Source organism: Agelaius phoeniceus, chromosome 10 (genome assembly GCF_051311805.1).
Source record: "Agelaius phoeniceus isolate bAgePho1 chromosome 10, bAgePho1.hap1, whole genome shotgun sequence".
Classification (NCBI taxonomy): Eukaryota; Metazoa; Chordata; class Aves; order Passeriformes; family Icteridae; genus Agelaius; species Agelaius phoeniceus.
Window position 1 is genome coordinate 12,026,457 of NC_135274.1, and position 20,679 is coordinate 12,047,135.

A 20,679-nucleotide genomic window follows, 5' to 3' on the forward strand; every position below is an offset into this window, starting at 1 on the left:
TGCAGCGTGCAAGCAGAATGTGAACCATGCTGAAATGCTCTCTTCTTAACCTTTATAACAGCATAAATTAGATTCCTGTAAGTAAGGCACAGGGAATGCTGAGATCTGCTGCAAAAAACTGTGTTCAGGACAGCCCAGCATCACCTCCCCCTGCAAGCAGCTGCAGTGCCATGGCCTGCCAGGCACCCCAGCCTACGGCCTGGCTGGGCTGTGGGGACACCCCAGAGCCAGGGCTGACAGGATTGGGCTGTGGGGCACCCCACAGTCAGCAGTGACAGGGCTGTCCTGGGGAGCACCCCACAGCCAGGGGTGACAGGGCTGTCCTGGGGAGCACCCCACAGCCAGGGGTGACAGGGCTGTCCTGGGGAGCACCCCACAGCCAGGAGTGACAGGGCCATCCTGAGGGGGCTCCCAGGGGTGACAGGGCTGGCCTGTGGGAGCACCCCACAGCCAGGGGTGACAGGGCTGGCCTGTGGGAGCACCCCACAGCCAGGAGTGACAGGGCTGGCCTGAGGGGGCTCCCCACAGCCAGGGGTGACAGGGCTGGCCTGTGGGAGCACCCCACAGCCAGGGGGTGATAGAGCTGGCCTGTGGGAGCGGCCCACAGCCTGACAGGGCTGGCCTGAGGGGGCTCCCCACAGCTAGCAGTGACAGGGCTGGCCTGTGGGAGCACCCCACAGCCAGGGGATGACACGGCTGGCCTGTGGGAGCGGCCCACAGCCTGACAAGGCTGTCCTATGGGAGCACCCCACAGCCAGGGGGTGACAGGGCTGGCCTGTGGGAGCGGCCCACAGCCAGGGGTGACACGGCTGGCCTGTGGGGGCACCAAACAACCAGGTGTGACAGGGCTGTCCTGGCCCCACGATGTTCCTGCGTGCCCGCTCCTGCTCCTGGCTGGTGCCCCAGACACATGTCAGCCCACTGGGATCATCACCCTGACACCAAGGCATGAATGACCTGAGACAGGAAAGAGGTGGAAGCAGCCCAGCAGAGCCCTATAATGAGCCAATTATCAAACACTGGGCAATTCCTGGCAGCTAAACTTCTGCAGACTGCAGGAAGGAGCCTTTCCCTCTCTGCTCAGCACAGCCCAGTGCATTACCATCCACACACTTCCACAGCACTGGTAAGGAACAATGTATTTTTCTGACAGGCCACACAAATTTAATCAGAGCACGCTACCTGCAGAAGACACTGCAATGGCCCAGGGAGCAGAGCAGGGCTCATTGGAAGTGACAGCCACCTCCCCACAGGGACACCAGGGACAGGCAGAGCAGGACAGCCAGGCTGGGGCAGAGCAGTGGGTACAGGGATCCCGCAGCTCCTCGCACACAGACCTGCCTCCAGCTCATCCCAGGTCATTCCTCTGCTACCCAACAGCAAGGACTGTTAGAAAAAGGGAAGGGAGGCACAAGTGCTGCTATTCTGTGTGGCCAGAGCTGACTTGAAAAGATATAAAGGAACTTACCTGGAAACCCCAGAGAAAATCAGGTCCCAGCCCATTTAGGAGAGCCCGGGCAGATATGAAGCATGGTCTATTAGTCAACCGCAGTTTCAGATTTCACCTGTTCCTGCATTGGAAGAGGTCTGACATATTTTATGGACACAAAAATATCTTGCAGTTGACTATCATCATTTAACCTCATTTTTCCTTTCTAGAAGAGTTTCCTTTGAAGTTCCTCTGTGTATTTCATTATCGTCTTGGGATCTGGAAAAGCTGTTGTTACTTGAAACCATGAGATCTGGAATCCATTAAAGATGAGACTGAGCCAGGGAGCGCTGGCATGGTACTGAGCACTCAACCACAACAATTTAACCCAACTGTGCAAGAAAACCTTGATTAATTATATCCTCAGTAATTATGTCTAAAACTATTTCTACTCTCTAAATGAGAGGTAACTAAATTGAAATAACAAATTTGAAATAGGAATAACACACTTTTTCACATTCACATGACCTATTATAAACTGTATAAAATTACAATTCACTAAGAATGAAATCTACTCCTGTCCATCATTCTCAGAAAATCTATACTGCCCGCAGGAAAACATACCAGCCACATGATGCATTATTCATGGGATTATAATGTCTCCTCTCTTTCTGTAGAGCAAGATTTGCAGGAAAATAACAGAGTATGTAAAGCACAATGCAAATCAAAGCCTAACAGGTAAAAGTTACCAGTTAGTGCTATCTTCCCACTCCAATGGTGGAAGTTGGGAAGGAGAGAGATGCTCCAGTCTGCACAGTAACTGCCCCCTGAGGAAGGGAGGTTCTAGGGAAGGGTGATTCTGCATCATGTGACAGGTACAGCAATTAAGAGTCACTCCTTTGCCATCAGAGCTGGGACCTTTCTGTGCCCTCCCACCCTCTCCCTCAGGATTACCAGCCCATTGCCAGTTCATCCCATTTGCAGCACAGTCAGCATGTGCAGCATCCCACCTGTGCTTCCAATACATCTCATAACCCTTTTTCAGAGAAGGCATCACAATACACATGGTAACATACAATTATTTTCAGTAAATCATTGTATCTGCTTTAACAGCCCTGATCAAAATTAATTACAATCCTAACGGCAGAAATTCTCACAGCACTTACAATGAACTGCAGCCACACAAGAGAGGTCTTCCCAAACTTCAAGGAAATCAAAGCAGACACTCTGCACTGCAGCACAGGGGCACAGTAGGGGCACAGTACCAGTGTCTGACAACCCCCTGACAACCTGGCCTTTCCCCAGCCAACCATGATCAATGGCACATTGAGAGAGAGGAAGCATTTTAATGGAGTTCAACAAAAAAGGAACTTTAAAAAACACCCTGTATCTGTTTAAAATTACATTAGAAGAAAGGTATAATGGTATAATGAGTGTTTCTATTTTCGCTAAAGGATATATTCTTTTACTGTAAACTCCGGTCTACAGGACAACAATCATACATTTAAGTTATCACTTCAAATTATGTACAAATTATTAACTCACTGCCACAGGGAAAAATGAGCCTAACCACGTATCATTCTTAGAGCAGCTAATTGGGCATGGAGTGGGATAGCTCTGGTGGTAAGTGGTAAATAATCTATATGGAACATCAAATTTTGCATGTAGGTAGACAATTTAATTTGCTTCCTACTGTAAAAGGGAAAACCTTTTAATAAGTAAAACATTCATCTTGAGACTAACATGCAAGACTGCCTTCACACATCCACCTGCTGTTACATATGTCCATCATACACAGAATATTTAACAAGGATCATGTTTCAAGGTGTGTATGGATATGTATGAACAGATATATCCATACATGTGTATAGAGACACACAGAGAACCCTACAATTAAAATAAAATTCTGTCAATTCACTGATACAGAAGTCTCAAAACTTCCTTGAATAACACATTTAAAGTTTTCTAAGAGATTGATAAGGGGTTGCCACTGTATCAAAGGCTTCTCAATCACATACCATTTATCTGTAAGTTTTAGGAAAACTAAATGAAAGTCATTGGCAAAATCCAACTGCTTTTTCATGTAAAACTGAAGTCATTCCCTACAGAAAAGCTAAGGAGTGGAACCAGCTGCAGAGGGTTTTGTTTTGTGGAGGTTTTTTGTTGTGTTTTTGGTTATTTCTTTTTTTTTTTTTTTAACAAAACAAAACATTCAGCTGTTCTTCCGAGCCTTTGAGTTTAAACATGAAAGAAATTGCTCCCTGCCTTTCTCCATCCCCCTGGGCTAGAAACCCCATGCACATCTAAGCAATTCTCATGCAATGTATGCTCACTAGTGCAGAGTGTTGCTCTCCCCTTGGCACAACCACCATTCACTCACAGCTCCACAGAAGACTTGGTGGGAACAGAAGACATTTAGACTTCAGAGCTTGAAAACTGAACAAATTCACTCTATACAGAGTTACAGTTTCTCTTTCTTAAGGTAGTTAGAAAAATGGTGAAAATCACCTTGGCATAACTGTGGTGATGTTACGTAGTGGCATTGAGGCGTAACGACCTAAATGCTTTTTCCACACTCCTAATAACGCACAGACACTCGGACCCTTTCCACTCTCCCCTAGAAGCACAAGAGGGAAATAAATCCTTCGCATGTTTTCCTGGCTGACACTGAAGGAACTCATCAACCCACAGCGGGATGCAGTGAGATCCAAAACTGGACTCTTTGTAGTTGAACAGGAACAACTTAAGCCAACTGGAAATTACTCTTGATGGAAACTTTGTGATTTTTCTTTTCCAGCAGATTAATTGAAGTAAAAGTTTAACTTGATATTTCATTCCAGTATCTACTGGCAACTGATAATCAGTGATAACTGCTATGCTAGCAATTCACAATTGAAAGCATTTCTCCTTCTTGCAAATGGCATCACACATTTGGAATTGATAATGCAGAGGGATTTGGCCTGAATTCCAAATTATCTAAGGATCCAAACTCATGATACTGATTATTTTTCAAATCTCATGTTTTCAAAGACAAACTGCAGTTCACATTCTCTAATATTCTCTTGCATGTTTGAACTATTAGAAAATAGCTGGTTCATGTTTCAAAGGGTCTGATTTTCTAATAAAAAGACTAGAATTTTCTCCTTTATATTTTATTTTTTCATGCAAAATTCTCAGCTAATCCACAGCCTCAATGTCATATAGTGAGGGACCCAAAATTGGACAAAACACTCTCAAGGTGCCGCCTCACCAGGGCCCAGCACTGGGGGACAGTTGCTGCCCTGGTGCTGCTGCCACAACACTGCTGACCACATTTCTGTGTAGTTGCACTCTGGCCTGGACTGGAGGGTGAAAAGGGCAGACTGTGTCAGCCTGAAAGATCACACCCACCCCATGACAGGAAGACATACCACTCTCCTAATTATTTACTCCAGAAATGGAAATCCCAAACTCAAAGCACCCACTGCGGTTCTCCGTACGGCTGGCAGGAGACACCTCAGCTCCTGTGTGAGGTGGGCTGGGAATCTCCTGCCCCTTCCACACTCCAACAGCCCTTGGCCAAGACCTGGGGCTCACACACGAATCCCTCTGCTGTCAGCAGGGACATCTGGGTGAGAGGACGGAATGAGGGATTCCACACACCCATTCATAGCAGCTTTGGTGGCAGAGCATCCAAACAAGTCAGGAAACTAACATATAAATACAGCTCTGAGCAAAAGAAAATAATTTGTTAAAAGTTGAAGGAAATTTGGCTAATTCTGCCTTTGATCAAAAAAGCAACTATATACACAGCAGGACCCAGATTTTTTTTTTTTTTTTGACCAGCATTTAGTCCATACATGACTCCCCACTTCCCAGTACACATTGTGGGAAGAAAAGGAGAAATCATTTTTTAGATCTGTATTTGGAAACACTGAGTCATCCAAAAATTCAGAGAAAAATTAGAAGCTGCCAGCATTGTGGTATATTCCCCATCCTGCCATCAAATGCCCTATTTGAACCATGCTGTTATTTCTGTAAGGAAGGCAATACTGCTCCCACTCAGCAGAGCCCATTTCAACTGGTCAAGTTGGGAGTGGGGGTATCTCTGCCACCTCCTGCTAAGCAAAAGTTATAAATCATGTCCCCACTCCACAAAGTAAAAAAAAAAACAAAACCAACCCCAACTGACCAAACAAAAAACCCCAAAAAATCCAAAATAACCAACAAAACCAGCCAACCAACCAACAAAAACCACAAAAAACCCAACAAACAAACAACCAAAATACAAAACCCCCTCATAACCAAAACAAAACCTCACAGAAATAATTAAGCTAAATATTGAAAAGAAAATAATATTAAAATGTTAACAGCAATTCTCATGAAGACTGATGCAATAATTAAATGGAAATAAATTAACATTTCCATTCCACTAAATGAAATAAACACAGAACCCACACACACAAAACCACAGAGTTTATATACCACAGAGTTCATATTGGAAAGACAGCTTAAAACTAACAAGGTTTAACTCAAAACTTTTTTTTTTATTAAAGTATGAATGCATTTATGCTGAAGAACAGTTTACATACATTGTAAAGCAACAAGCATATTTTCAAGAGGTGTGGGCCCTCCTCAATACATCTCCATGCTCAATCTACATGCTTTACCACTGGACTCACACATACACTCTCACATACAAACACAGAGACACAAAACACAGACACAGAGCTATCTGCTTGGATTAGCTTTCTTTTAAGGCTTCTGTAAGGTGCCCTAGTGCCCCTAACATTACCATAATTACAAACGAAATTGTACAAAGGAGCAGCATTACTTGCAAACTATTGATCTGCTCTCAGCCTTAAAAAATATCAAGTGAAACAAGTTTTTCCTTTATTTGAGTTTTATTAAACATCTGCATTTAAGAAAGGCATGACTGTGTATCTGTGAACAAGGAAAGATACGGGAATCTTAACATGAGGTCCTCAACCAGAACAGATGTTCAAACCTGACTCCTAAGGGACCATTTCCTTAGATCTTTACAGTGAGGCAGCCCTGTGTGGTGAGACACTGCCAGCTCCATCCCACCAGGGTTGCTCGACCAGCAATGCGGAAAGGGGGACACAGAGCGGTGCCCACCGTGCTCGGATCTCGTCACACCTGAGGTTGATGAGAAGTCACAGTTCTAACACTGACACACCCAAGCGTCCCTCAACTCTTCCCAGCGGGCCCCCTCCTGCGGAGCACATCAGGGTAGGATAATGCACAGACAGCAGGGCTGACTTGCTGAACCCCCAGCCACCAGGGAGTATTTCTGCCCACCCCTTTTTGGTATCCTGCAGTGAATAGTCTGAAACTGCAACTACTGGTGTTGGGTGAAAGACGTGGCAGCCAGTACATTAAGAAAATAGGTACAATGAATAAAATAAAGGATAGCATATGATATAATGTGTACATACAAGCATCTTTCATTTTTTATCTGTGAAATGTGAATAAACTGCAGAATGCCAGGCCATTAGTCTAAAAGGCTGTGTATGGCTGTCTTAGCCTACATATGGTCAAAGGATCTGTGTGGTGTATCATAGGGAAAGATTCTTCGGGAACCATTAGGGCTTTCCAGGCCTACTTGCTCTTGTGCATCAGCATCAGCCTGCAGCTAGGAATGCCAGAGAAGCAACTAATAAAATTGCCCGACCAGTCTTGTAAAACAAACAGGAATGACTGCACTTCATGGTATGCACCTGAACTACAGAGACAAGAAAGGGACAGTGATGGGAGGGTGACAGAGGTGGGGGAGGGAGATCTTCTTCTCACTTTTACAACAGCAGCAGATTTCAATGCAACGTAATTACTTTAATGACGCATATCTGTAGGTACCAAATTGCTCTTCTGATTTAAAAAGCTGGTAAGACAAGTGTTTGGCAGTCCTTTCATTACCCAGTTTCAATTGTTGCTTATTCATCTATCAGCTCTCATTCCCTAAGCCATTTCTGCCTTTGCTGAACTGTGAATGACCTCAGTCAGCCATCGTCAGATTCAAATTCATGAGACACTTCCTCCGATGAGCTGTTCCTGTGGATCCGGCCGTCGCTTTTCATGCTGTGAAAAGTCTTCTTAAAGGCCTCCATCATGGCATGGGCCAGCTTCTTGGCCTCCAGCTTGCTCTCACACTCCACAGCGTGGCAGTCCATCTGGTAGGACAGGTCATCGTTGATCTCCCGATAGACCCAAGCGAAGATGTTTGGGCTGACGTTGTGGTCAGCAGTGCAGTAGGCTATACGTGCTACCTGAAAGGTATCCATGTGCACTGTCGCCTCACCTTTGAGGTCCAGATGATGCAGCCAGACTTGGAAAGGGCGAATTTCCAGAAGGGCATTAGCTGGGTAAACATCCTCCCTGGTGAGCGTGTGCTTCTTCCACAATTCAATAACTGGTTTTTCTGTGCAGCCTGACAAAAATTGCATCCCTGTTGTGGAAACCTTACCCAAATATGTAACCTGCAAAGAAGAACAAAGATAGGTGAAAACACAGAGAGCAGACTCTGGTGGTACTTTCTGCCATCCGGGGGAGTTTCATTGGGGAAATAAAAGTACACACCTGCCCTCACAAGCTCCCTGATTTCAGCATCATTTTCAGCAAAACAGTTTTCAAACTGCTTTCCAAATATTTGCTTTTGCAAATGCTGACTTCACCATTCCAACCCAGAGATTAAAAATGCCCAAGTGTCTGAGTTTCAAGGCATTCCACTTTCTTCATCTCCCCTAGAAAGCTCAGCTTTAGAGCCCATGACTACCCCTAAGCTCATTTTAGCAAGTGCAAGTGCCACTGGAGCAGGTCCCAGGTAGCTGTGATGCAAACCACGTCTTTTATTTCTTCATACTTTATTATTCAGATGATTTATCTGTATCATATTTCAAGCATTAGTATTAGGGAGAGGGAGACAATCTCAGTTTGATAATGCAAGGTTGCAGGGGGTCAGCAAAGCATGATCACAGTAGAGGATTTTAAACTGAATGTTTCTTTCCAAAATGATCTTGTTTTTCCACCACTTCGGCTACTTCTACTTAAGTATTAAGCCAGGAACAGCTCAAAGCCATTCAAAACTTTATCTTTGAGCAGGGCTGAGATATTTATTACATCAATTTAAGAAAATATGCTGTTAAAAAATCTAGTAATAAATCTACCTAAGTTTAATCACATCATCTCTCTGCTTTCCTGTCTAGTCCTTTTGAGTAAATACCCTGTTAGGCAATCAGCACAGGAAAGCAAGGTGGTTTTAGGGCCTTTACAGAAATTTGTTCACCAAATATCAAATTCACTAGGAGGTCCACATCAAAATTCTGTATTAAGCCTGTGCAGAAACATTCCCCTAAATCTGTGCAGCTACTAATGAGGCTTCCTTCCACTTACAGCTGAATGGGAGATTATTTTATCTGGGAAAAGGGATTTTCTCTAGGAAAGACAGGTCAATGCCACATAAATGCAATTATGCAGATTATTCTATTTATTGCTGTTGTCAGGATGGTGCATTTAAGAACAACTATGTGAAAGCAAAATTGTTCCTCATTTATCTCTTGCAGCAGTAACTGCTTGAGATAGAATCTTTTACCCCTTGCTTGATGTCTTAGAACCTCTACATTTTACTCAAGGCATTTGGAGGAAAAAATAATCACATGCACTTTTCAAACTAATTTCTTCAAAATTCTGCATTAAACACACAGTATAGGTTATTTTTATGCTGTAAATGTGCTAAGAAATGTATAGAAAACACAAGGAATGTCCACATTTAAGCACATTAAAAAATCATACCCACAAGAAATACGGGATTTGTAATCCATGCAAACAGTTTTCCACAAGAAAAATATTTTGCTGCAAGTTTCACACGTTTTGTTAAACTCAGAGGCCTAAATTAAGCCATAATTAAGGAAAAAGCTTACAAAACTTTATTGGAAGTCTGTGTGGCTTAATCATGCTTGCCAAAAAAGCAATTTCCTAGCACTGACATTTCAAGATGGGAAGTCTTATTCTTTGCCTATAAATATTCATGATTTGCACTGGGAATACGTTGAATCTTATAAAGCTTTGTATTTTTTTTGGAACAGTGGGAAACACAACAGCTAGAACAGTTAACAAGGCAAGACCTACCAGTGTTTTGCCTTATTTTATTTTATTAGTGATGAGAGTTGAGTTCCCTAAAGTACTGTAGAAAAACTTAAAAGAAAACCTCAGTTCACAGTGCCAACTAAACACATACAAACAGCACATCCAGGACCAAAGAGGAATGTGTCTACAGCATACTGGGGGGTATTTCAACATATATCCAAAGTCAGATTGCTTTGAATGGAGCAAGATCATTGTGCAAATTTGCACATTCAATATATTTTCCAAAGGTTTGCTCAGCACTGCTTCATACTCACAAGCCAGCTAACAAAAGACAAACACTGTAACCTGACACTTGGAGTCAAATTCAAAGCCCATTTCAGCGTCAGAAGTCCTTCACTAACTACAAAGAGATTTGCACAAAGCCTTTAAACCCCGAGGAACAGTGAAATAGCCTCTTGCTCGTGCACTTTGTCACTGCCCAAATACAGCTTTGAATCCCTGGCTGCAGGGGAGAGCTGCCACCACGGCAACATTTTATCCCCCCAGCTGCTGTTTGGAGAAGCCCAGTGTCACCTGGAGACCACAGAAATCAGCACCTCTCAGGAGTGCACAAGAGGGGATGCAGGGAATTGTTTCACTGCTGGCTTGTCCTGAAGAGGAAGCTGTTCCCAGCTTGTGAGCTGCCCTGAGCAGCAGCACGAGGATGAGCAGAGGGGAGGAAAGCAAAGGCAACTCCATCCAAGGCAGTCAGTGTTGCTGGGCTCTGTGCTGCAAATTCACCCCAACACACAGCATCAGCTTCTGAGCATGGACGACTCCCAGGTGATGCTCAAACTCCTTCAGCAGCCAAGGAGCAAAATCAGAGCAAGTTGTCACACAGCAGCATAAATTGAATTTAATGTTCTCCTCTGTTCCTCTGCAGCAGCTAACTGCAACCTCCTGTTGGCCATCAATCAGTGTGTGTGGCCTGCTTAAGAGTGGAGCTGCAAAAAATAATGGACTTCCCTAAAATAAAGCAGTTGTATTTTGAGAAAAAAAAAAAAAAGCAGTGAATTACTCTGTAAGCAGCCAATGCAAAAGTAACTAATAGTAAGGATGGAATTCTGGCTTGTTTACCAAAATGGGATGTACTGGTCTGATTTACTGTCCCAGTTCTGTCATGGTATAACTGTGTAGGAACCTTTGGTAAGTTGCTTCTTTTAACATCACTTTGAACCATTATATAAATCTCCTTTTCCTTTGAGGACACATCCATAAATATTTATAAGGTGCTTAGACATTACAATAAGGAGCTCACAGGAAAGAATAAACAAAACCTCAACTTTAAAGCTTCTCCTGTGTTGTGTCTTATATAGAAACATCTACACCTACTAGTGCTGTTACTTTTTGGTTTTTAAAATGAATTATCCTTTTTTTTTCCTAGTTGAGATACAAGCATTTGACAAGAGTAGCATCACTGAAGCTCTTGGTGAAGACAGATGTCTAACATTTCATCACAGCATGGCCCTCTGCTAAAACAGAACAGGGATACAGGGGCTGGGGAGACACCTCCACTCTTTGACCCACAGAAAGGTACTTCTCCCTGAGCTCAGAGTTACAAGGTTATTCCACAAGCAGTGCTCCCTGCATTTTGGCTCCTGCCTTGACACATCTCACAGCATATCCACCTTGCTTTAAATGCTCAGAAACCTCTGACCACACCATTACAGTGAAGCTAGTACAGTACAACCATCTTCCTTTTCAATTTCCAAGTCTGCCAACCAAAGGTCAAAGACCAGATAATTCCTTTCATTATCAGTTGGAAAGAAAGCTATTTTGAGGCAAAAATTCCCGCTGGTGGTGTTTCCCATTAAAATCATTGATATCTCATCAGTGTGAAGCCAGCAGGTATTATAAAAAAAGACCCCAAAAAACCCCTGAATTTCATCTTTAAGAATCGTAAGAATGAGATGCGAAGGGCACAGAAAGACATTAGTAGTAGCAGCAGTAGTGATGTTGTTACAGTTATCATTGCACATACAGAAACACACTGAAGTGCCTGAACAGCATCAACTCCACAGCTTTACTGACCAGAGAGTGATCATTGACAAAGACAGGCAAGGCCACAGTGCAGGCTGAAAGCCACATCTGTGATAATACAGCTCTGACCACCAGCAAAATTTCACCAGGACTGAATAATGCTTTTTCTTCCTCTGAAACTCTGCAACTCACTTGGCAGCAAACATCAGTCCAGAAAATTACTTATTTGTGCAAGTGTGGCATATCCTATAGCAAGTGTCATCCTATACACAGTGAGGCCAGGACCTTTATTCCCTCCCCTCTAGGGTTGTTAAGCGCTGGAACGAGCTGCCTGGGGAAATGGCGGAGTCACCATCCCTGGAAGTGTTCAAGAAACAACTGCTCGTGGCACAAAATGCCATGGTTTTTAGTTGACAAGGTGGTGTTTGGTCAAAGTTGGATCTGATGATATTGGAAGTCTTTTCCAATCTTAATGATTCTCATGATTCTGTGATTCTAGCCTCGGTGCAAGGCAGAGTAGCTACAGGTTGGTTGCAACAAGTAAATTATGATCAAGCTGTTTCAGCTTTTACTTGTTTTGGATACTATTTTAAGGGAGAAAAGGAATGCAAATTCAGTTCAATGCAACTGTGTTAACCTTAAGCAGTGAAGGCATATCCTATCATATCTTCTACCAGGGATAAGAGAATATTTCTTTATGGCCCTTTTAGTCCTTTGTGTGTTCCATCTGTTCCACAAATTTCTGGAAGATACATACATCTCACAAAAACTTCTTGTGCATGTTAAAAATTATCCACATCCTTTCCAGCCATACTATGGCAAATTTCATCCTCTGGCAAGCCACTGTCACCAAGCATGACATAAAATAGTCTTGAGGCTTCAACACCTCTATGCTTGCAAGCATCCAAACATTTTGTAAAAGCCAAAATGTTCTGAAGAGATCCTTATTTCACCCTAGAGATTTGCCAACACCAGTGTCAGTATCTGGAAAAACTGTCCTCAACTGAAAAATGCTGTGCCTTTGCCCTTTTGTAATGCAGCTACACACCCATGTGACACATAGAGATGTCTCATGTCAAAGGACATGAAGAATAATTGATGTCATTTTTCATGCACTCTCCTGGAAAGACAGAAATATCTGAGTATTTTGACATTGTTGTTTTCAGCCCCTTCAATCCAATAACATGGTGAAAATATCTTTTAATAACTATGTTTAAGAGCTTACCAACTTTGAAAAGACCAGTAGAGCAGCTGCCATGGACATTTAAAATTCTAGCACACTATGATTTGTCAGAATTAATAAGGGTTTTTTTCTTTTCATACCCTTTTCATACTCTTTCATCATTGATCTCACATTTTTCACTTGCAATTCATTGCAGATAAAGAGCAGCTCAGCTCCTGCATGTGTTGCTCTGACCTCAGATGTGACTCCCCAGTGGATCATATATCCATACTGCCCCTACCTCACAAGCCTCACTTGGACACCTGAAGTTAGGCAGTCATTTGACTTTTTCTCCTTCTGTTCCCTATTCTCAGCCCATAGACATCAGTGCTCCAAGAAATCAGATCCAAGCTCTAAAGACCCATAATTACTGCATTACAGGAGGACAAATGCTCTCTTGGCACAGGAGCTTGGCACAGGGACACATACCACACAGGGTTCTCGGCTCTCTCACTATTCAAGACCATGATCAAAAGACTATATGTAAAATTAACTCCTTGTTTATTTATTTAATATTTCTTCCATACTAGATAAGGAGGGTCTTTGTCAGCAAAATCAACACAGAAAATGAAAAGAAAAAAAAAAATTGAGCACTGACCTTCAGCTAGCAGGTATTTATTTACTCTGCATATTTGCAGTCACTAGAGGATCTTGACTCTTGTGCAATCTTAGTAGTAGGTGACTGTCTCTTTTGTTTATCAGTGTTTTAAAATAAATATTCCTTTAGCCTCAAATTTGGTCTAGTTGCTACTGATTATGTTTGATCAAGACAGTTTGCCTCACTTAAATGCGAGGCAAGCAGAGGTAATGAGACATTTTCTTCCTGAAAACAGAACTGCTCCTGTGGCACCTTCAGGATACGTGGCAATGAAGAAAGTGACTGTACGGGTCTGTGTTAAGATGCACAGGTACAGACCCTCCAGTCAGCAAGCAAACCATCACAGAATCATGGAGACATCAGGGTTGGGAGAGACCTTTAAGATCACACAGTCTGACAATCCACTCAGCACCACCAGTGCAACCCCTACACCACTGAACCACATCACCCAGCACCAGATCCAGACACACCTTAAACACCTCCAGGGATGGCAACTCCACCTTCTCCCTTGAAACCTGTTCCAATGGCTGAAGCTTGTCAGTTCATCCCAGCCAAGCCACGAAACACCAGCCCAAAGATCAGGTAAACCTGCAGAAGTTTTAAAGAAGAATGCAGAGGAGATTGGAAGAACAGCAGCCAAAAGCTGGTTTAGAAGGATGTATGCATGTCTTGTTGAAAATTGCTGCAAGAACACATAGATGGAGATGCTCCCTGGGTTTGCAGCGCAAAAGCAGATGCAGGATGAGAAAGTTCAGGCACATATGGTCACAGCCAGGACACAGCAAGCTTCATCTCCACATCATTACAAGATCTGGAAACCTCTGCAAGAAGTTGCTACCTCAGTTGTGCTCAACTTCACTGCAATGACAGTGTGCCCAAAGCCCCCAGCAGCACCTCCAAGCTGAGTGGCTGGGGAGAATCAGGGCTCACCAAAGAGTCACAGATTTGATGGCTGAAACTAGCTTTTCTTTTATCCTCAGTGGAGCTGGGATACAAGTGGGACAGGCCTGCAGCATGCTGTCCAACAGCTTGGTAAGTCCTGGCACAGCTTTCATGTCAATAAAAGCAGATTTAGCTGTAGAGTCATTTTCAACATCTTTAATTAACACATCCAGCTCCAGACACAGCAGGAGTGCTCTGTGCTGGACAGGGTGCCTGTCTCACCACACCAGCTCAGCTCTCCTCAGCCTAAAGCACAGTGACTCAGCCTCAGGCTGGCAGCTTGGGATTTAGAGCCAAAAGCTGCTTTTTGGCTCTGAAGGAAAAACAAAAATATCCCAGACATTCCACTGGATCACTGAGCAAATACCACGAACTGCATTCAAGCAACGTTTGCTTAAGACCTAAAAAATAACTCAGTCAAGTCAAAAGGCTGCACAGTTTCCCTCTGCCTGTCACTGCTTCCTCACCCACACTGCCTGTGTCCAGCCAAAGCCTTGCAGCACGAACACAAGGGTCTTTGTGGTAATGGCAGGGCTCCTCAGCACAAAGAAATACACAGTAAATGCAATAATGTCACTTACAGAAATATGTGAAGAACTGTTTTATTTTTGAGACAAAATTCAGAGGGAGAACAGACAGAGCTAGGCAACTATTTAGTGGAAAATAACCATCAACTCTTAGGGCTGCCCACTGGATTAGGAGAGGAAAAAAAATACATCAGTGGTTAATGTCTGATTTATTCCAAGGAATCAAAGGATAGCTCCAGAAAAAGCTGGAAGCATCAGCCCCTCTTCAGCAGTTAAGTCAACAGCATCTGAGTCCTTTTTGTGGGACCAAGGCTGAACTCAAGTCTTACAGTCATGCTACAATTCCCCCTTGAAAACAAAAATAATAAACAAGCCCAGCAAGAAATGCATTTGGCTCTTTACATCTTCAGAACTCCTAAGGAAAAACAACTGCTGGGCAGCAGCTGCTCCAGTTGCCATCTGTCCCCACAGCCACGCTCACAGCAGCCCTTTGCAGGTGCTTTTATTTTCCCATGTGTTTCTCAGCTGTGACCGTGCAGCAGATCCTGCCTTAGATGCCCCCCAGGAAGGGGTCACCACACAAGTAAGGGACAGCACAGAATAGTCACTTTGGATATAGTTCCCCAACTAAATGCCTTTGAAGGACAGAAGAGCTTTCATTTTTAGTCCATCATTGTTCTTTCAGGTTTTACAGCTCCCATGCTTCTCAGAAGCTGCAGCAAGCACAGGAGAAGGGAGAGCTGGGGCACTGTGAAAATACCTTTTCTTGAAAAATGCTCTTCCCCAGTAGAAAGAAAAATATAATACCAATTTCAGTGCTGCTGCTTCTGAAGTTGCCTAGGAAAGCCCTTTAACATGGCAGCAGGCAGAACAGCTGAGTTACTGAGATCCAGAGTGGGTGTCCCAACGTCCAGGCCAGGGCAGCATCTCGGGAATGGGGCTTCTCTGAGGGCAGAGCTCACCCAAGAAGAGCTACTCATTTCTCAAGCACTATGCAGGACAAACGCTCCAGGAGCTGCAGATGACTGGCATCAAAGTGCAGGGCACATCTGAGATAATGTCCCAACTCTGAGTAAGACACCAAAAGCACACAGACATCTCAGAGCCCCTCTTCATAGCTAAATAAACCTCTCATCTTCCCAGAGGAGAGCTCTGCCAGGCCTCCCACTGATGGCAGTTGAGGAGAGGAACAGAAGACAAAATATAGAATGCCCACAGGAGGGAACCCTCCTTACCCTATATGGTCAGCCCCATCAGCAACACTACCCCACACTGCTCTAGGAGGACATGGGAAAACACATCAGCATTTGGCAATTTTAAGATTTATTAAATAAATAAATGTACTGGAAGAGAAAAAAATTTACCCTTGATGGCTTAATTTATAAGCTCTGAGAGGAAAAAAAGCCAACAAGAAAAAGCCCACTGAGTCCACAGGCCAAACAGCCAGTGTGGGGTAAATAAAGCAGAGAGCCAAACTCTCCTGGAATAGAATCCTGAGAAGCACAACCATCCAAGCTTTTCACCTTTCATTACATCAGGCTGCTGCTCAGCAAGTCTTTTTATAAACTACCCCAGGTATTAGAATACTGCCTTCAGTTAGATCTAAGAGCATCTAACTTATACCCAGTGACCAGGAGTCTCTGCCTCACCAGCAAAATAGTTAACCAAGCCCAAATACAACCTCAGCAAGAGCCAGCTTTGCTCCCTGCAGCCTCCCATTAGCAACAAAAGGATCGCCTCTTGCATTTCATTCTCCACTGGACAGGAAGCTCTTTTTGTGGTTTGGCTTGCAGGGATGAATCTGAAATGAAATCAAGTGGAACTGGCAAACTGCAGTGAGCTTGCAGTCAGAGACTCTTTGGTCCTGGTGTGAGTGGAAGATTTACACTGCACTATTTAAAACTCAAGAAATCAATTTCATTCTAGCAGCAATTTAAAAATGTTGTTGTTCAAGACATAACTGAATGAACAAATACATCCATCACACATAACCTCAGCAGGGCTGCTGGACACCCTATTGTACAAGTCAATGATTACTTTTATTCCCAAATATTTTCTTTATGTTGCTATTTAGATCACTTTCCTCCTTTGTCTCCTTTCATTGCCTCATGTAACTCCCTCTCTTTCTACTCAGTTACTGCTGGGTTGAAATTAATATTTGAATAAGCCAGTTCATTTCCCATTGTCCTTCAGGAGTCTTCACAGGCAAGGAGAGAGGTGGAGGCAGCCAGGAAGGTGCCATTATTGCAATTTCTTAAGTTCCTTCACACAAAGTCCTTCCAAAACCTTTCCTCTGCTACCTCAAAACCTTCTCACCTCCTTCTGCCAGGAGAATGTGGCATAAATTTGCATGACCACAATTGCCCTGCAAATAGACACCTACCTTGATGTTTATGTTCAAAGTACACACAAACCTCTTTCACTACACGGTCTTTATTCACATGAGGTTGAAACCGAACATGGAAATCTGATTAAGCACCTCATCATGTTCCAGAAAGCTTTTTAGTCCTGGGCTCCTCACAGCTGTTGTCTCATATAGAGGGAAGGAGCCCATGGACACAGAGAGGAGCAGACTGTTCGCTTTTACTTTGTTCCCCTTCCTTTCCAACCCACAGAAAATTCACTTTGGCGCCAGTCCTACAAAAACTTTTGTACCTCATGGAGCACACAAAGAGGGAGTACAAGAACAGTTACTACTTCAGCCACCTTTTCCATTGAGGCATGTATATTTTACACACTCTCCAAGACTTTTGGGCACTGAAGCACTCCCAGAAAGCCACACAGAATTCATGTTTTTCACTATCTTTTGTAGGTAAGAGATCTGTCCTCAAGGTTCCCTTCTTTGTGCATTCCCCAGGAGATCGTTGTGTTTCTCCTTTAGTTCTTGCCTTCAAAAGAGGATGCCAAGTAATAAAATTGAACAAAACCTCTGTTACTAAGAAATTCAGTTCTGGAGACCAAAAATCTCAACTGCACTTGATTCCTGGCACAACTTGACAACACCTGTAATTAAGAACAAAAGGGAAGGGAGCCAACTTCAGGAATCACCAAAGATGACTACAAATTTGGATTGTATATCAAAGGAAGTGTCAGTTCTACATTGCAGGAAAAACAGAAGTAATTTTCATAAAATTATTTCAGTTCTTCCTCCCCCAAGTGCTATAAGACCAGTACCATTCAAAAAAAGAGAAAAAATTACAAAACAAACCACAGAGACTCCCAGAAATAGCAGTATTTGGTCCTTCTCCTATCATTCACACACTGCAAATGAAAAACATTCCCTGAGGAGTACAGGGAACACAGAAATATCAACCCCATATAAATGTAATTGTACCCACATCCCGCAAAGTCTCCAATTAAAATACTCTGTCATTACTTTTGCATCTCCTTCATGAATCATTATGGGAAATGAGTTCCATGACTTAACAAAACTCTGAGATTCTTCCCACTCTCAAAAATTTTAGCATCTCCAGGAAAAGTCTTATTTGAAGGCTGGAGAAGAAGAAATACAGTGCCTACACTGGGATGGAGCACTTACACTGCAGCAATGAAAACCAGACCTTGCATACTTCAACTTAATAAAAAGCACTAAACACATTATGAAGAAGAAAATATAGTTAAACAACTCTTTTTATTGCCAAATGAGTCCTTAGATAAATATGCCTGATTTATCACTTGTTTGTGTTATCAAATTCTGGATCCAGGCCACAGCAATACAGGCTCTACACAAACAAGAAAGAATACAACCTCACTGCCTCTAAGGTTTATGACACTATATTACAATTAAACCAGAAATTTCCCACTCAACAATGCAACAGTATGTTAGCAGACTAAACAGAAGACTTTAAAGGAATAAATATGTCCCAAAGACCATAATGATGGAAGACAATAGTGCCATACAGTTTTTAATTCATTTCCAAAGCCATGGTTCACAGTGCCTCCAAGGTCCTGTTTTCACAATGGATTAAGTGCTTGCCTGTGTCTTCAGTGCAGTCACTTTGCATTTAGATAACGTTTTTCCAACCAGCACAGAAGGACCTGAAAATGATCCTTAGGTCCTGTGAGTGAATTGGGTATTCATCAGGCTCTCTGGGCTCCAGAGATGCTCATCTCCTGCAAATTTCTCTCTGCATCAGGAGGCTTTTCACAGTGTCACAGAGGAAGCCTCCTTCCTTTTCTGATTAATTTAACCACAGTACCACCCAAGCACCTCTCCCAGAAAGGGTACGTTGCCTCCAACCCATTCTCTTGGCTGTATTTCACCTCTAAGGTGACAAGCCTGCAAAGCAGCCAGAAATGCAGTCCTTAACCACCTGCAGCAAAACTGAGACATGGACATTTCTATAGTGCTAATTTCAGCCAAGATGAAAGGAAACACTGAACCTAGGATGGGAGAGCCTTGAAAGCAGCACTCCAAAGTGAAGGACTGTCTGGAGGAAAGAAGGGGCCAAAGGTCCTCCTCTCTGGGGACAGTTCTGCTTATCACTGCTGCAATTTATGTCATCTATTACAGCAGCTTGCCCCAGTAGCATTCAGATGGTTGCAGGTCAGACTGATCACTATTCACACCAGTTGTACAGCAAGCTCCTAGAAGCTCCCTTCATATCCACAGTTCATTTCTCTATATTGCAGAGGTCATGGCTTTTACAAAGGGCAGGAAATTCATTTTCATAGATTCCACTGGCCCTGAAGCTGACTTTGCAAAGACAAAATCTATAGTGAGTAGCCCTGCTGTTGATCTGTTTGATAAAGGACAATCTGGTGCAAATTTTAGAGCTCTATGGCAAAAATATACTTATGAAAATAAAGAAATCCTTCACTGTTTTTTCACAGTTACCATCTTCATGCAGTAATGAATACCAGCAGCTAAAAACATCGTAATTCTATTTTCTTCCAGTTTTCAGTCTGGCAGTCACTGAGCCATGACCAAGCCTTAGGGAGCGGAGAGCCCACGAGGGACTTTGCCACTGACACTCAGACACCTTTACCCAGCTGCTGCTTGGCCTAACCAGGGACAGAGGGCCAGCCCTGGGTAAAGCAACACTGACTCTGAAATGGCTCTTCAGCATGATAACAGAATGCAACTTCCTAAAGAATTTAACATTACAGGGTGCCTATAACATTCTCTTGAAGCAAAATGCATCATTTGAAGCACAGGCCATTGTGTAGCAAAATAAGCTCAAGGAGGTCTCACCACCTAAAAATCAACATATGGCTATGACTCCAATATATAGATGGTAAAAATCTCAGAACTCTTGTGATTTTTTTCTATATAAGCAATTATTCAACATTTTCCATTAACGAGGCGTTTCACAGCTCTGTAACAAGCAGAATTTATCAATCACGTTTATCATCATCCTAGAGTTACAATTTTCAATATAGTTTTTAAAATTATTTAATAGAATAAGCAAACCTTTTAAGAGCTTAATAGTCCTTGATCATATCAAACAAAGAGTACAACTAGTGCATAATATTTTCTCCAGCACTTTCAGGATCAGACAGAAAGGAAGAATAAAGAAGAAGAATAAAGAAGTAATGTCTGACTGACAAAGCAGTGGCCAAGACAGGAATAACTGCTTGGAAGGTTTCTCTTCCCCAGAGACAAGGAACCAAATACTTCCAGGCATTTCAAGAAAGCCCATGGGTTTGGAATGCTCTCCCCCTTTGCTTTGACATATTGACAGAGAGATTTTCAAAAGAGCATGGACAGCAACATGTGTCAAGCATTTTAAGAAAAGCTGACCATTCTCCCAGTATCTAAAAATGCAGGCAGAAATTTGACAAGAGAAATTAGTGTGTGCATTAACAAATAAAGAATCACTCATCCTGTAAAGTTCTGTAGCTTTCCCCATGTAGCCCA

The 20,679-nt window shown here is 43.0% G+C and overlaps 1 protein-coding gene across 1 annotated transcript in view; it reads right to left on the reverse strand.

The window, feature by feature from the left end:
- Window positions 1-5,934: 5,934 nt before the first annotated feature.
- The window catches only part of PID1 (phosphotyrosine interaction domain containing 1), an 85,031-nt gene continuing 70,286 nt past the window's right edge, over window positions 5,935-20,679 (reverse strand). The window contains exon 3 of the mRNA XM_054639305.2: window positions 5,935-7,905. Coding sequence (XP_054495280.1) covers window positions 7,429-7,905 — 477 coding nt within the window. The 3' untranslated portion in view covers window positions 5,935-7,428. The remainder of the gene's footprint in view (window positions 7,906-20,679) is intronic.